The 14,531-nt window shown below is 33.0% G+C and overlaps 2 protein-coding genes and 1 long non-coding RNA gene across 4 annotated transcripts; 1 reads left to right on the top strand and 2 right to left on the bottom strand.

Annotated features, from left to right (window-relative positions):
- Positions 1-2,614: 2,614 nt before the first annotated feature.
- On the bottom strand, positions 2,615-8,666 carry homer (protein). Of its 2 annotated transcripts, XM_011054620.2 has the most exons (7): positions 8,195-8,666; positions 6,978-7,134; positions 6,195-6,326; positions 5,863-6,114; positions 5,623-5,769; positions 5,270-5,545; positions 2,615-5,160 (listed from the first exon to the last, which is right to left on the bottom strand). In XM_011054620.2, the coding sequence occupies exons 1-7, from the start codon at positions 8,218-8,220 to the stop codon at positions 4,975-4,977; spliced, it is 1,176 nt and encodes a 391-aa protein (XP_011052922.1). In that variant the 5' UTR covers positions 8,221-8,666; the 3' UTR covers positions 2,615-4,974. The 2 variants fall into 2 exon arrangements, with proteins under 2 accessions (XP_011052922.1, XP_011052921.1); XM_011054619.2 differs by having other exon boundaries at positions 5,623-6,114.
- A 125-nt stretch (positions 8,667-8,791) lies between these two features.
- On the top strand, positions 8,792-9,449 carry LOC147907790 (uncharacterized). Its single transcript, XR_015547016.1, has 2 exons — positions 8,792-8,881; positions 9,067-9,449. It is a non-coding gene; the product is annotated as an uncharacterized LOC147907790 (long non-coding RNA).
- Positions 9,450-10,027: 578 nt separating this feature from the next.
- Positions 10,028-14,524, bottom strand: Pngl (N-glycanase Pngl). Its single transcript, XM_011054616.2, has 6 exons — positions 14,161-14,524; positions 12,945-13,216; positions 12,647-12,862; positions 12,033-12,207; positions 11,543-11,962; positions 10,028-10,710 (listed from the first exon to the last, which is right to left on the bottom strand). Exons 1-6 carry the CDS (start codon positions 14,380-14,382, stop codon positions 10,141-10,143), a joined length of 1,875 nt encoding a protein of 624 aa, XP_011052918.1. The 5' UTR covers positions 14,383-14,524; the 3' UTR covers positions 10,028-10,140.
- Positions 14,525-14,531: the final 7 nt, after the last annotated feature.

The raw sequence follows: 14,531 nt of genomic DNA, 5'->3' as shown, positions 1-14,531 counted from the left end.
GCTTTCGTTTCCAATTCCTCAAATGAAAAATTCATCTCCCAATACTTTTTCCGTTAAAAAGTGCATTCCCTAGTATCTTGCACTTGTTTCTTATCTAGATTATCTAAAATTTGTCTAGGTTTATCACCTTTGCCACTTTGAGAGATTTCTTTCAGACTCCTTGTACGAATCATTCCCTTACATGTCCACGCTGTACAATTGTAGTACAGCGAAGAATGCATGAACTGAATGCTGTAATCATTCGTAATCACGAATATCCTGATAATGAATTTCTCACATTTTGCAGAATATGATACATATTCTTAACAGTAAAATGTATATTTTCAACATACTGTATAAGGATTTATAAAAAAAATTAATATACAATACTGAAAAGCCTTCATCAAATACATCAAAACAGATCTTGATGATTCCGCATTGTGCGTAGCAAAGGAACCATCTTATACATATTTTCAAACCGTACATGCGTACGATGTTACCTTACTTATTTTCTATTTTTCGACTATACAAGGTGTTTACGATATGCAATCTTAATCTCAACATCATCGAAATATTTTTCTTTGAAAATTATTTAAAGTAACCGTTTAATTTTAAATTTTCAATTATATCTTTATCAATTTCATACAATTAGTTCTTTTAGTCATCATTTTGCTGAAGCAATCAAAATATGAATAAAAAGATTCATCTTCTCTTCATCTCTTCAAAAAAAGATTCAACATCTTCTTAACTTAAAAAAATAACAAAGAGTAATTAAAATTGTCAAATATGTTATTTATTATCAAGATTCTATTCTTTTTTTAATGTTTATTCAAATTTGCTTAATTACTATTAAAATAAATTTATGTAATCGGTGGTAATACCGATGAAAACTGCAAATGTAAAAAAAAAGTATTAATTTCCTAATTTTTCAAAAAGTTTTCTTAGAAAACTTTATATGCAGAAAAATTTTATCCTGCATTTTTTATTAATTTTTTTCCAAAATTATCTAATCACATCGCTAATAATCACCTTGTACAATCAAAACCATCTATCATTAATGATTCTATACAGTGCGTATCAGACATCTTAGATCCCCATAAATTAACGATAATAAAGAGAAATTGTATGCAAGAACAATACAAATATAATATACAATGAAATTAATTAATTTTGCTACACAATTGGGGTTTTACTAAACGTCATTAACATTAAATGCGTAGACATTATTAATTATGTTCATGGGTAACTGTGATTTGTTACAAGGGAATGAAAGTAAAAAAGAAAAGAATGAATTCGAGAAACGCATGTTATACTAATTGTGTGACGTTCTTGATATGTTTTATGTATCTAACTATTAAACATTTTTGCAGGCGCAATTAATACAATGTATTTGCAATACCGGTAATCAAAATATCTCTAACGATAATGCCACTTGCAATACATAATGAAGATATCAATAAGATGTATAGGGAGAAAGAGATTTGAGCGATAGTTATAGTAGATTAAAAGTCACTTAATAATAGTATCATGATCGCAAGTAGTAGAAGTAGCAACAGTAGCAGTGACAATAGTAATGCTCTTTCAGCAACAATAATAATACATGTTCCGATATTCATACAATAAAAAGTATAACAAACATGCATTCAACAAATTTTCTATATAAAAAATGAACTGCAAAAGACTAAGTAAATCTGCGACCAAGACGCGATAAAAAATTACTACATATTTTCTTCGCTGGACTCGATACATAAGTGCATATATTTAATGACTTAATTATAAATGCGCGCGTTCATGCGACAATTATTTAGCTTCAGAGTATATGTCATGGAAAAACAAACTATCCCTACATTGTACAGTAAAACGTCGATCATCCGAGAAATATAAATTAACGAGAACCGATGCTGAGTATTCCAGTAGAAAAACATTAAATATAGACATACATATTAAATACAAAAGAAATAAGGATAACAAAAAAATTCTTAGCGAAAAATCTTATATTAAGAGATAATATCTGTAATTTAAATGTAAACTAAAAAATATATGTATAATTCCTTACAAAAACGTAAATTCTCTTTCTAATAACAAGATCATATATAATTCCGTTGAGATAAATATAACATTGCTTTAAACCCTCCAGTACTACTTATATTGTATATAATCTCAAGCTTGTGAATCGCAACAAATATCTTTTAATACTTTGTAATAAATATCTTTAATTACAAATATCTTTGTAATTAAAATATGTTATAATCTAGTGATTGCGATTTGATGCAAAATTAATGCGATCATTGATAAGCGTGGAGCAGATAATAAATTTTGCAATGGCATAGTGCACGAGTACTGCAGGATTCAAAAACTGAAACAAATGTATGTACAAAATATTCCAGATCAGATTCATTCTCTTTTATCTACAAATTCTTTAACTAGCCGCTTAGTTCAAAGAATTCATAGTCAAGAAGAAATACTGCGAGACCTGAAATTATTTTCTCTCTACATATATTATATATATTCGCATTGTAACGCAGTAATTGTGAGAGGCGGAGGATGCGTATTTTAATATCGGATAATGCGTTCAAGGAAGTAGTATTATATTTGTCATACTGATATCGGTACTCTTTTTGTTGAAAGAATATCGTTTTCTTTGTTGTGTTTTCTTTTATCCAGATGGATATTCGCAGGAACGCTTTTATGGAAATATCTCTCTCACAAACACGCACTTGGGACAGTCGCCGTTCTACTGTATTTTATACATAAGAATGGTGCTCGCATACGACAAATTCAACAATAATTGTATTGCATCTTTTACAAAGTGAGACACCTAACTTTACCATCTGAAATATCCTTTTCCATTTAACATGACAGAAAAAGCCATACATACGAAATTTCATAAGATCATAACAGTAGATATTGTGAAAAGTCAAAAGTTTTTTTGTGCATACAATATAATTCACTTGAATAAAAAGAAAAGTGCAAAATAAATATTTAATTCACAAGAGCAAGGAAAATTGTATTTATCAAGATGAAAATTATCACAGACATGCTGTTTCATACGCCAATAAGTGTTTCGCATATCATCAATTAGTTAGACACACGAAAATTCGAAGATAGTTTTATACATATGGTGAAGCAATAATTCTTAAACGACATTCCAGAGAAGACATTATATTCATTTAGTCGATCTACACTATGCAAATATGTTTTCTAAAAACTGTAAAACTTTCATATTTGTCATTGTCGTCTTACATCTAAATTGTTTTAAAATTGAAATCTTAGTAGAAAAGTAAAAAAGTAACATAAAGATGTTATTATATTATTATAAAATAGTAAATTTAAAATTCACAAAATAGATTGGAAAAATTGTAAATAAAGAAATATAAAAGGATATCAATATAACATTTTTTTCTTCCTATATATAAATTGCTTGAAATTGATTTCTCTTATTGTCGATATTTCTTTTCTATTTATATATACAAGCACTCTATACTTGTCTGCTATAGTTTATATAAGTTTATTGAAGCTTTGTAATGTCTTAATTAAAGAAATATAATTACTGTTTATGTGGAAGTATAAACAATAATGGACATGCCTTTGCTTCTCAATTAGCGACATGTCTAAAGAATTATAAAAGCAATAAGTTTTATTAGGGAACTGTTAATCTCTTATAATTTATTATAAGATATCTTTGGACAGAGATTGAATATAAACTTCTTTCACATGTTCGACCACTTTAATAATGTATAAGTTTGACTGTATATTTTTAGACACCCTGTATTATCCATAGAGAGACTAATACATTTTAATACTTGAGCAGATTTAAACAATTTATATATCATTTATTACAGTAGAAGGTCTTTGAGCTCTTGTGTGTCATTTCAAAATCAAGGGAACATTAAAAACTTTCTATTGTAGTACAAAATATTTAAATTATTTAAGTGCGTCCTAACATTTGCAAATATCTCCCTTATGTATTACCCGTATCTATCAGTATCTGGTCGACATGTGATACGGTTTGAATTCTACGCTTCTTAAATCACTAGACTCCCATTCGGTTTTTTATTAAGTCACTTGTCAATAAATTCACTCTTTGAGAATGAGTTCTTCATTCACATATTCTTTCTTCACATATTCGAAATATATGTAAGATTTAATTTCGATAGAGTTAAAATAGACTATATATGGAAGAATAGATAGTAAAGAGAAATCATATTTTCAGGTTTTGAGAACTACTAGTAAAAATAAAATTATAAATGTACTATGGTAATGTATTATAGATTATGAAAGTACTACAGTTAATAACTATTAAATTATTACCATATCTGCAATGAGAAAGTCCACATAGTAATAATTGTACGTATTAAATTATTATTATGTTTTAGAATGAGAGTCTAATAATATAACTGTCGTGAGAGAAGAGAAAGTAATCACATTTCATAGACCATGAATACAAAAACCTTTCAATGCAATATTCATGAAAAAATATCAAGTATTAAATCAGTTTCTTAAAATTCTTCAGATCTTTTTTAAGAGATCACAAGGAATTTTTCTAGTAAGAAATTCTAGTAAAAAAAATAACTAATAATTGTGTTTTTAGAAAGACAAAATCAAAAATGCAAATTCAACATAATTTCTAAAATCATACTAGGCACCATATGGAGATGTAGAAAGAATAAAGCAGATGGTAAAGTCAATGTCCTATTCAATATAACAATAGCATAATTATGGCACAAAACTTATCCTTAAAAAAAGAAAGCTTTAAACAGATCAGTCAATTTAAATACATGTTCAGGGAGCAATCTCTTCTGTAATGTACTATTTTCGAGACAATTATCTCAGTATTTTATAATTTTTCTGCTCGATTAATTTGCATTCGATTTTACTTTGTTCTCGGAACTTCTCTCTTTGTTATTAATCTATATCGTCCATTCGTACATCGCGCTTATAATAAATACAAAAGACCTAAGAGAGGCATTCTTAGGTTTTCCCTATGGTGCAAACTTAAGTTTGCAACGTGTTTGTGATTTCTCGATGTACAGTTACCAGATCCTGTATATAGCCAGCTAATCTAGCGTTTAACGTATCCAAATTTTGTTTTTGAACTTTGTTTGCACTCAACGCAAGTTCTAATTGTTCATGAACTACATTCAACATCTCGCGGAGTTCTGCATTCTCTTTTTGTAGAACCTTGCGAAACAAAAAAAATATATATTTGTTAACCAAACACAAACTTAATAAAATGTCAATGTAAACACGAATATCGATCATCGGGCTTCAGCAAATTCTATGTACATACCACAAAATCCTTATTTTTGGTGGCCATAGTGAGAGCTTTGATTTCTTCGTTTCGTGTTCTCAGCTCGCTTTCCAATGCTTCGACTCTCAATCTTAGCGCTTCGCTATTTCCTTCCGCGATCTTACCGGCTTCCAAATCAGCATATTTAAGTTTTATTTTGGCATTTTCTTCTTTGTACAACTGTAATTGCCTCTTCCATTCATCAACGTTGGCTGTAGACTCTTGTAACGCGCTCGTTAATCTTGCATTATTAGTTTTGAGGGTAGTCAATTCAACCTGCAATAACATATTAGTATTTTACTATTTATACATTATTATTTAGAATTATAAAAGAATATTCTTCCAGATCGTACCTCCCATTTCTTAGCGTTAGCAGAACTTTGAGCTAGAGCAAGTTTCAGCCTGTCGTTCTCATACTTGAGCTGCACCTCACCCGATTGTCCACTTTGTGATGAGCTCAATTGCGCCGATTTCCCTTGATGTTGCGGACTTTCTGTACTCTGAGAAACACTCTGTGATCTTGAATGGACTGCGTTTTTCAATTCGTCGTCCACTTTATTCTGACAACTACCAGGTAAAGGACTGCTGCTTACCGAAGATACACTGTTCTGAGCGGAAATCATATTGGCATTCGGGTTCGGGGTGTTCGACGATGACACGTTGGAGTTAATCATCGACGAGTTCGGTGGATCTATGAGATCCTGTTCTGACGACGGCATGCCTGATCGGGACGTAATTGGACTGACGTTCGCGCTGGTGGCCGGAGTAACCGAAGAACTGTTGGACTGTAACTTGGCATTGGCCAGCTTCGTGGCCTCTTTCACCTCATGAAACTTCTCGATGAACTGTTAACAAACAATCTCTTCTGAGAGTTTGATATATGAAGCTCTTCGCTCGTAAATCGTAAGCAATTGCAATTACAAACCTTTCCTAATTCAGCCTCAGAGGCAAAGCCCAAGCCATACACAGTATTTGCTCTGACGTCCGACCACTGACCAAATTTCTGTGATGTCTTGGTAAAAGTCATGTTTGGAGTAATTGTGCTATTAATGACAGGCTGAAGAAAAAAAAAGAATAAAGTACTTCATAAATTCATCCAATTTCTATTCTATTACAAAAGTCTGGTAACAGCCAAATATTATTTTGTTTAAACAGCCGAATGTTGTTTTGTATTAATCAGAATTGCCATAAAATTGATCAGAGAAATCAGGAAAATGTCAGAGAAATCAAGGAAAAATCGGGAAATTTTATAAAATTTTCTGAAAAATTAAAATTTTTATTTTTAAAGAAATTTAATATGTATACATCATATCTGCAATTTAAAATACTATCAATCAATTAAATGCAAGTATTGACAACTAATACTAATTTCCATTATTATATTAAATTGCACTCTCAAAAAAATATTTGGTTTTTAAATCAGGACAAAACCACAAAAAATTTCAAAATATTAAAAACATCAAGAAAAATCATGAAATTTTTTGGAAGTCAGGAAAAAGTAAGTGGAATTTTAAGGAATTTGTGGCAAGCTCCTGTTAATACAATATTTAATTAAAAAAGAAAAAAATATTTAGTTGATTATATTAGATTTTGATTATATTAATAATGAAACATTTGATTGAAATTATTTCATCAAATTTCGATTATTTTCATTTAAGCTTGATTATTATTACCAGACTTTTTTTCAATGAACACAACTCTTAATTACCTTTGCTCCTTCAATCGAAATTATTCTGTATAAACTCCTGGTCGAATCGTAAAAGAATGATACTGATATTGCTGCCGATGACGCTGGTACCCAAGACCGTTTGGTCTTGGGATCAATGTGAAACACGTGCGCTTTGCACATGAAAATTGGTTGTTCACTGTAATCAATTTGAACAATAATAGAGGAGTGTGTATGCGTTCTTCCATATATGATACAAAGCATCTATTTTTAACCGACCTAGTTAATGCGAGTGCATATTTGAAAACGCACTGTACAGAATTGTTGTATAAAATTATGAAAAGAAATAGAAATATGTAAAACAAAATTCGTAGAAAAATAAACGATATTATATCTAATATTTATATTTAATATTAGCAAATAACATTTAATTTCACCCGATGTTTTATCAATAATATATAATATAATATTACTAAAAACGAATAAAAACCTCTCTTTTTCGTGCTTAACTTTCAATAAATTAATTTTTTATAAATAAAATGCGAGATATTCATTTAATACACGCCGACTTTGAATAAACCGCGTCGCGGGCAGTGTAAAAAAAATCAGATACATCATGATACATGAATCTCACATAAAAAAATATCGTGGATATTAAAAAAAAATTCTCAGCTATCGAGCGTGGTTCAAAATTTCTGTTAATTTCTGCCGAAATCCGATGAGATCTACTTTCTTCCTAGTGGACGTCGCGTGACAAAAGTATCGTCCTACGAAAAGAATCGCAATTTCTTGCAGAAGGGGAAAAAAGAGAGAAAAAAACGTTGCATTCCGCTCTCGGTGTTATCCGGATACGCATCAGTGTCAATCAGGCCGGCGATCGAGTCCGGGAAGAGACGTAGCTTTACGTCGCATCGAGGGGGGCCGGATCTCCGTCTTCGGTGCCGATCGCGGTGCGGCACGATGCGACGCGGCGCGGTGCGTGCACGCACGCACGCACGACGACGGGATCGACGGGGATGCCGGCGACAGGCGCGGCACTTAACACACGCGCGTATTTCAGAGGGCGGAGGGAGAAGATTAATTCTGTCGTACGCGCGTAATCCGGCACGGCGTTCCGGCACGCGGTTGACGCGATGCGGTTTACGCGATCCATCGTACGTCCTTAAAAGGAAAGCGACGAGGGGAGGAGTAGAGGACGGAGAAGGGAAGAAGAGGAGAGGAAGCAAGGGCCAGGCCAGGCGGGCCGGAACTTCACTTACCCCATTGTCTCCTTGCCCGATGTCATATAAGATGATCTATCCGTTCACTCGCGTACTCTCGTAAATCCTGCTCGCGCGTATTTCAACGCGAGCGAGCGCCGGCTATTTTCAGCCCAGGCGAGGCGTGGATGGTCACCGCGATACCGACGTCGACGAGTACCGTCCGTGCGAGGGCTGAGATCCGCGAGTTGACAGCCGCCATCGGCCAAAACTCCCTCCCTCGCCCGCCCCACCCTCGTCCCTCGCGCGCGCTCTCTCGACTTTCACCACGGCCGCCTCTACGGCGTACGATGTACGTTACGGCGACGGTCACGCGACGGCATGAACGTAGCCGAAGTCAACTACGCCAAGTCCACCTGGATCCGATCGATTTTTCCGTGAAGGGCACGCGCCATTCGCCGTTAACCTCGCCTCTCGACACGCCACTCAACGCCACTCCACGCCATTCCGTGGACACCGTCCAACGAATCCGACGAATCTCCACCGACCGACGAGCGCAACGACTCCGCGATAAATGCCAACTGCCACGCGCGGGCGCAACGCGAACGCACTCGGATTTGCCCTCAAGCCTTGAACGCAACGACGCGATTCGATATGGCCGAATAACTTGGAGTAACTACGAAAAAAAAATTCTATAGGGAAATCGGACGCTCGCGGCTTGCGCTGAAGTTTGCTGTTCGTTGGTTGGTAAGTTGGTTGGCAAAGAAATTGTCGAGTTCAATTTTCGCATTTCAAAGTAGACTTTGATTAACTTAATGGATGATTAACTTAATTGCGTGATCAAATCATGATTAGTTAATTAACTAATTCATATTAGCTGTTATTACGTTAATTCGAATAAAATTATTGATGTTTTATTGCGTTATATAAAGAAGAACAAGAATTACACGAGGGACAACAAATGATAGAATTAGTACATTCTACTACAATTGTAATTCCGCTGTTTTAATTAATCGCTAATTAAGCTAGAATTTGGTCGAGGTCGGTCTAATTTTGCTTATGCTTTGTATGATGCGATACTGCTGGAAAGGTAATTATTCTTTATTTAATATAATATGCATTTGTTTTTACAATTTTATTATATTATACCTTTTTTAGAAATTTAAGAAATATAAAAAAGTTTCTTTTTTTATGTTTTCTAAGATTTTATTTATTTTGTTCAAGTATATAAATGTACCATTCATATGCATTTATTCCACACTAAATAAATTTTATGAATAAAAACAATAACAAAAACAAAAGTAAAAAAGATAAATTCAAGAATTATATTGAAATAAGTTGCAATTAATATTAAAATTAAAATATGTAAATTAAATTTTAATTAAAATTAAGCACATTAAATTATCATTAAATAAATTGTCAATTATAAGTCATCTTTTCTGTTTTCAAAAATATATCATGCATGACATGTTTTTTTATTAATATGAAAATATTGTCTTTAATATATCTATTGTTTATAACAATATCTGATAATTATATATAAAAGAAAATACCTAAAAGAATTAAGCTATTAAATAACTTCATATTTCTAGTGTAAACGAACAAGTATAAAAAACGCAAGTACCTCGTACCCAGAAAGTTTCATGATACTCCTCATAATTCTAATATATATAATTTATGCAGAGATTTGATATTGATTTGATTAACGTTATATACAAGTCAGGAAGATCCCAATTGACCACAGCTCGATTGGACACCACCGATTGGACATCACAGTGACTAGGGACTTTCTAATCTCAATCAAGCGCTACGAGTGGCTCGTGTCTAATCGAATTGTATCTAAGAGTAGCCATACAAGTCTTTATCCATATATATCCTTATGAAAGATGACAGTTATATATTATCCAAAACAATGCTATATTTTATACAATAAATCACTGTGACAAAAAAAGATTACATAAATAATTCAATCTACGAAAGTTGAACGAGCGCGTACAGGCTTAGAATCATACGGAATGATTTTTCAATTGAATATTAATTATCATAGACGGCTCCTCAGTATTATCCAGACTCTGTCGAAAGAGTTGAGCGTGCTGCCAAGCTTCTTGACCTTGTCCACCGGACAACGTTACGATTACATTTATTCGCACCGCCTTTCTCACTTCTTCCGTGTGAAAGTTACTGCAGTTTGGAACGGATATTGTGACTGCTCTGTCGTTATCGAAAATGGCCTCGATCTCCCAGGATACCATGGCATTTTGAAACACCTTCGACTTAGCTTTCAGAGTCAATGTCTCTAAACACGATTTGGAATTCGGGATTTCAAAAGTCCATTTAACACTTCCATGTTTCGCTTGCTGGGATCGCGTCAAATAAACCATCTTCCAATCGTTCTCCACTTTACGGAAGACTCCACCTTCCATGGTGTTCATCCCTTCCAGCCATCCAGATTTCTCTTCCAGAATGGTACCGTTATTACGCACAACGTAATATAGATCTTTAACGATGTTGTACCGCAGTTCGAACGTTTCTCCGTATTTCGAAATGTCCCAAATGTAACTCTTCTCCGTGTCGGCCTAATAAAATGTATTTAATAATTGAGTAATGGAAGTTTCTTTGATAATATCTGGTAAACATAAATTAACAATAATGTTATCAATATTGTGATTTTCCACTCAACAATCTAAATATAATATAACACATATATGTGTATATGTATAATAGTTACATTATTGGATAAAAAATTATATATTGGCATACTACTGTTAGTAGAGGTTTATTGGATAGCTATTTCAAAACGAAATGTAAAATTGATAAATTCATCCGTGAATAGAATTTGCATGACATCCGTGGTGAAAATTTTTCTCATAATTTTTATACGAATTGGAATATTTTTCAGAAATATTCAGAAATATTTGGAAAGTTTACATCTTTTCTCAGAATTTTTCAACATTTCATCATTTTCATACAAGTGAATTCTGAAATATTCTGAAATTTTTTTCTCTCATCCCATAATTTTTAAAAAATATATTTTTAAATTTTTTAGATTTTATAACATTTCATCAGAAATTATACTTACAAAAAAATCTTAAAAATCTTATAATATTTCATAATTAATATGAAACATATATGAAAAATTCTGAAAAAAAATGTAGATTTTCTGAGAAATGTTCCAATTCATATAAAAAAACATGAGAAAGTTATAAAATTATAGAGAAATTCTAAAAAATTATATAGAAATTTTGAAAAATTATATGAAAAATTCTGAGAAAAATTTTCACCAGGGATGTCATGCAAATTCTATTTGAATAATTTATATCGAAAAGAATATAAATCTTTTCAAGTATTTATGCTACGATATTTTCAAGTTTGATTTGCACTGATTCCAAAATTTGAGTATATCTGCACCTGCATAATTTCACCTCGTGCCAATCTCCACATAAGAGAACCCGAGGTTCGCCCCTCGTAGACCTCTTCGTCGGAGTCCTTCTGCGAATTTGAAATGTATAGCATACCGGCGAGCTCCAACAGTTTCCGCTTGACAACGTACTCCCTACGCGCGCTACTGTAATTGGCAGAATTTTGCCGCTGGTAAGTCAACGATTGAATTAAATGTATTAAGCTCTGTTCAGCACAAGTTTTTCGCCTCTTCATGACGGCTTTTTGGTCTCGCGTATAACGCCACGTAACATCCTGTACCTCATCTCTGGAATAGGCTATTATGTATGTCAATTTCTTTTGCCATCCCTTTTCGTACATTAATGGCTTGTCTATGATGTTTTCACATGGGTCTACGTGAATCCATCTCTTGTTCGATGCCGACCATATCTGTGAAAGTAAAGAAACAAATTATGATTACAAATGGACTTCGAAATTAATGAATGATAATTCGATGTACCTCTGTCCAGACGTGATCTGTTTCGTCGCATATAAATCGCGCATCGTAGCCTAACGATCGGCATAAAAGAGTGAAGACATTAGCCCATTCCCCGCAGCGACCGCGTCTCAAGATTAGCAGTGGCTCTGGATGCGTATAACGAGGAAATTCGACTACTATATTGCACTTTTGGCATCTACGATTGAATTAACACCACAGTGATATTGCAAAGTTGCACACAGTACATGATTCTCTGATGAAAACAATTCTAATATTTTATATACGCAAATATATATTTTCTCATAATATTTTTAAGAATTTGTCATACTTTAAATTTATGAAGATTTCTGTAAAAATATCTGAAACTTGTTTAGATTGTATAAGTTTTCTTCAGATAAGTTACAAAATTATTTCTCATAAATGAGAAATCATAAGAAACTTAGAATATTCATAATGAAAAATTCTAAGAAGACTTTCAGAAAGTGAAACCCTTCTAAAAAGTGTTTCAATTTCTATAAAAAAATCAGAGAAATTTTTTAAAAAGTTATAAAATTACACAGAAATTCTGAAAAATTGTATAAAGAAAATCTAAAAAAAAAAATGCCCATAAGATTTTATCGAAAAGAATTTTATACCTATACAACTCTATCCTTGAGCAATGAGGATTTACAGAATGTATCACATTTTCGTATGTACATTCAGTGAAACACGTGGAACACTTTGGATTATTGACCCATTTAAAAAATTCATACTTAAACCAGCGTAGAAGCTCGAGCAGAAATAAATCTTTAGCTATCAATTCTGCCTCGAATTGTGAAGAGGTAGCTTCAGCGTTCTCTAATTTAAAAGATCTGCAAACGCCAGATAAAAGAGTAAGTATATAAAGATAAGTTTTATCAAAGAAGATAAAAAGTATAGATAGGATTAAATTACTTTTGTAGATCCCTCATCTTCGTCATTGTCGCAATTTCTAATTGTACAACAGGTACAACTCTTTTGGCCTTTTTTTGTAAATTCGGATCTTCGTAGTACAGAACATCACGAAAATGTCCAACAATTCTATCGAAAAATGTTTTCTGCGCTGTAGAACTCTTGTTAACATCGTCGGTAATGGGACTGCTTTCTGTCGCAGTGCATAACAGTCTTGACAAACTCTGGAGCTTCAAGAGGGACGCATTTCGTGGTAAGAATATGCGTTCTCCATCCTGTTGCATACAATTGACAGTTTAGCAAGGACTTCGATAAATGTCAGTAATATTCAAATTTAAATGTATACAATAATTAATTTATAATTCCACTGAATATAACTGACAAAATTAACAGTAACATTATATCAATGTTATAATTTCCTATTCAATAATGGCTACATTCAGTAGAAAAAGCAGCTTTGCGACTGTTGTAAGATTCTTTAAAATAATTAGTTACACATTTAGATCTAGTAAAGAATTAAAAGGGTATGGTAAAAAAAATTAATAGAGAACAATGAAGAATGATAGGATTTTTATCAATTTGTACCATTTTCTACTGTCGACCTTGCAATCATCATAATTGATCACAATCCTATTGTATTTTATTAGGTTCTATAAAATTTGTACGAAAAGATTCCTATTAAATATTTATTTAAATTAGTGAATTCACAGATCAGATTCCATATTCAAAATTATAAGATTTTTCTATCAACTTTTTTCCAGTATAATAAAGTGCTCTTGCAAGTTGCAAAGCTGCTATTTCTGCTGAACACAGCCAACTGTTACGTATATTACATGTTATATTACATTTATATTGTTGAAAAATTATAATGGTTGCTCTTCCTTTAGCAGACATAATCGATACATTTTATCTTCTCAGCATTTAACAAATAACAAAAGATTTACCATTTAATGATCCAAGTTAACAAATGTCATTATGTTTTTGTTACTCATTGAATATCAAGAAAGATAGAATACTGTTGTTATTGACTTGTCACTAAATAGAAAGCACTGAAAGATAAAACAATCCATTTATGTCAACAGTGATTTTTCTCTTAAAAGGAAAACAGCCAATATTGATTTAATGTTACTATTTGCATATAGCATGATGCTGCTGTTTCAGTGACAATAATCAAGAAATAAAAATCCAGAGAATTTCAAGATCTTAACCGACTACAGACCTCGACATAACCGACATCGAACAGACACTCCAGAGCACCCATGGCCGGCAGAAGCTTCTCAACGACAACCTCGTCATCAAGGCGTAGTTCGCGGGACCTGTAATTGTTCGGTGATCTCAACACATTCCGGCAAATACTCAGCAACGCTCGTCGAGCTTCATCGCGCACATCTTCCGTATTCTCTTCGAGGGACTTTACGCAACGCTCCAGACTTTCGTCCATGTCGACGTGGACAACACTCTTAGACAACCGGCAATCATCTGTTCACGATCGCTGTCGGGCGCCCACCTGTCGTCATTTTTGCTGACTCCTTGCGCGTCGCTGGTCGCTATAGAGATACAAGATAAGCTCTCAGTTGCCAGTTCGCAATG

The sequence above is a fragment of the Acromyrmex echinatior genome, chromosome 12 (assembly GCF_024713525.1).
Source record: "Acromyrmex echinatior isolate Ae372 chromosome 12, ASM2471352v2, whole genome shotgun sequence".
Classification (NCBI taxonomy): Eukaryota; Metazoa; Arthropoda; class Insecta; order Hymenoptera; family Formicidae; genus Acromyrmex; species Acromyrmex echinatior.
This window is presented reverse-complemented; position numbering and strand designations above follow the sequence as displayed.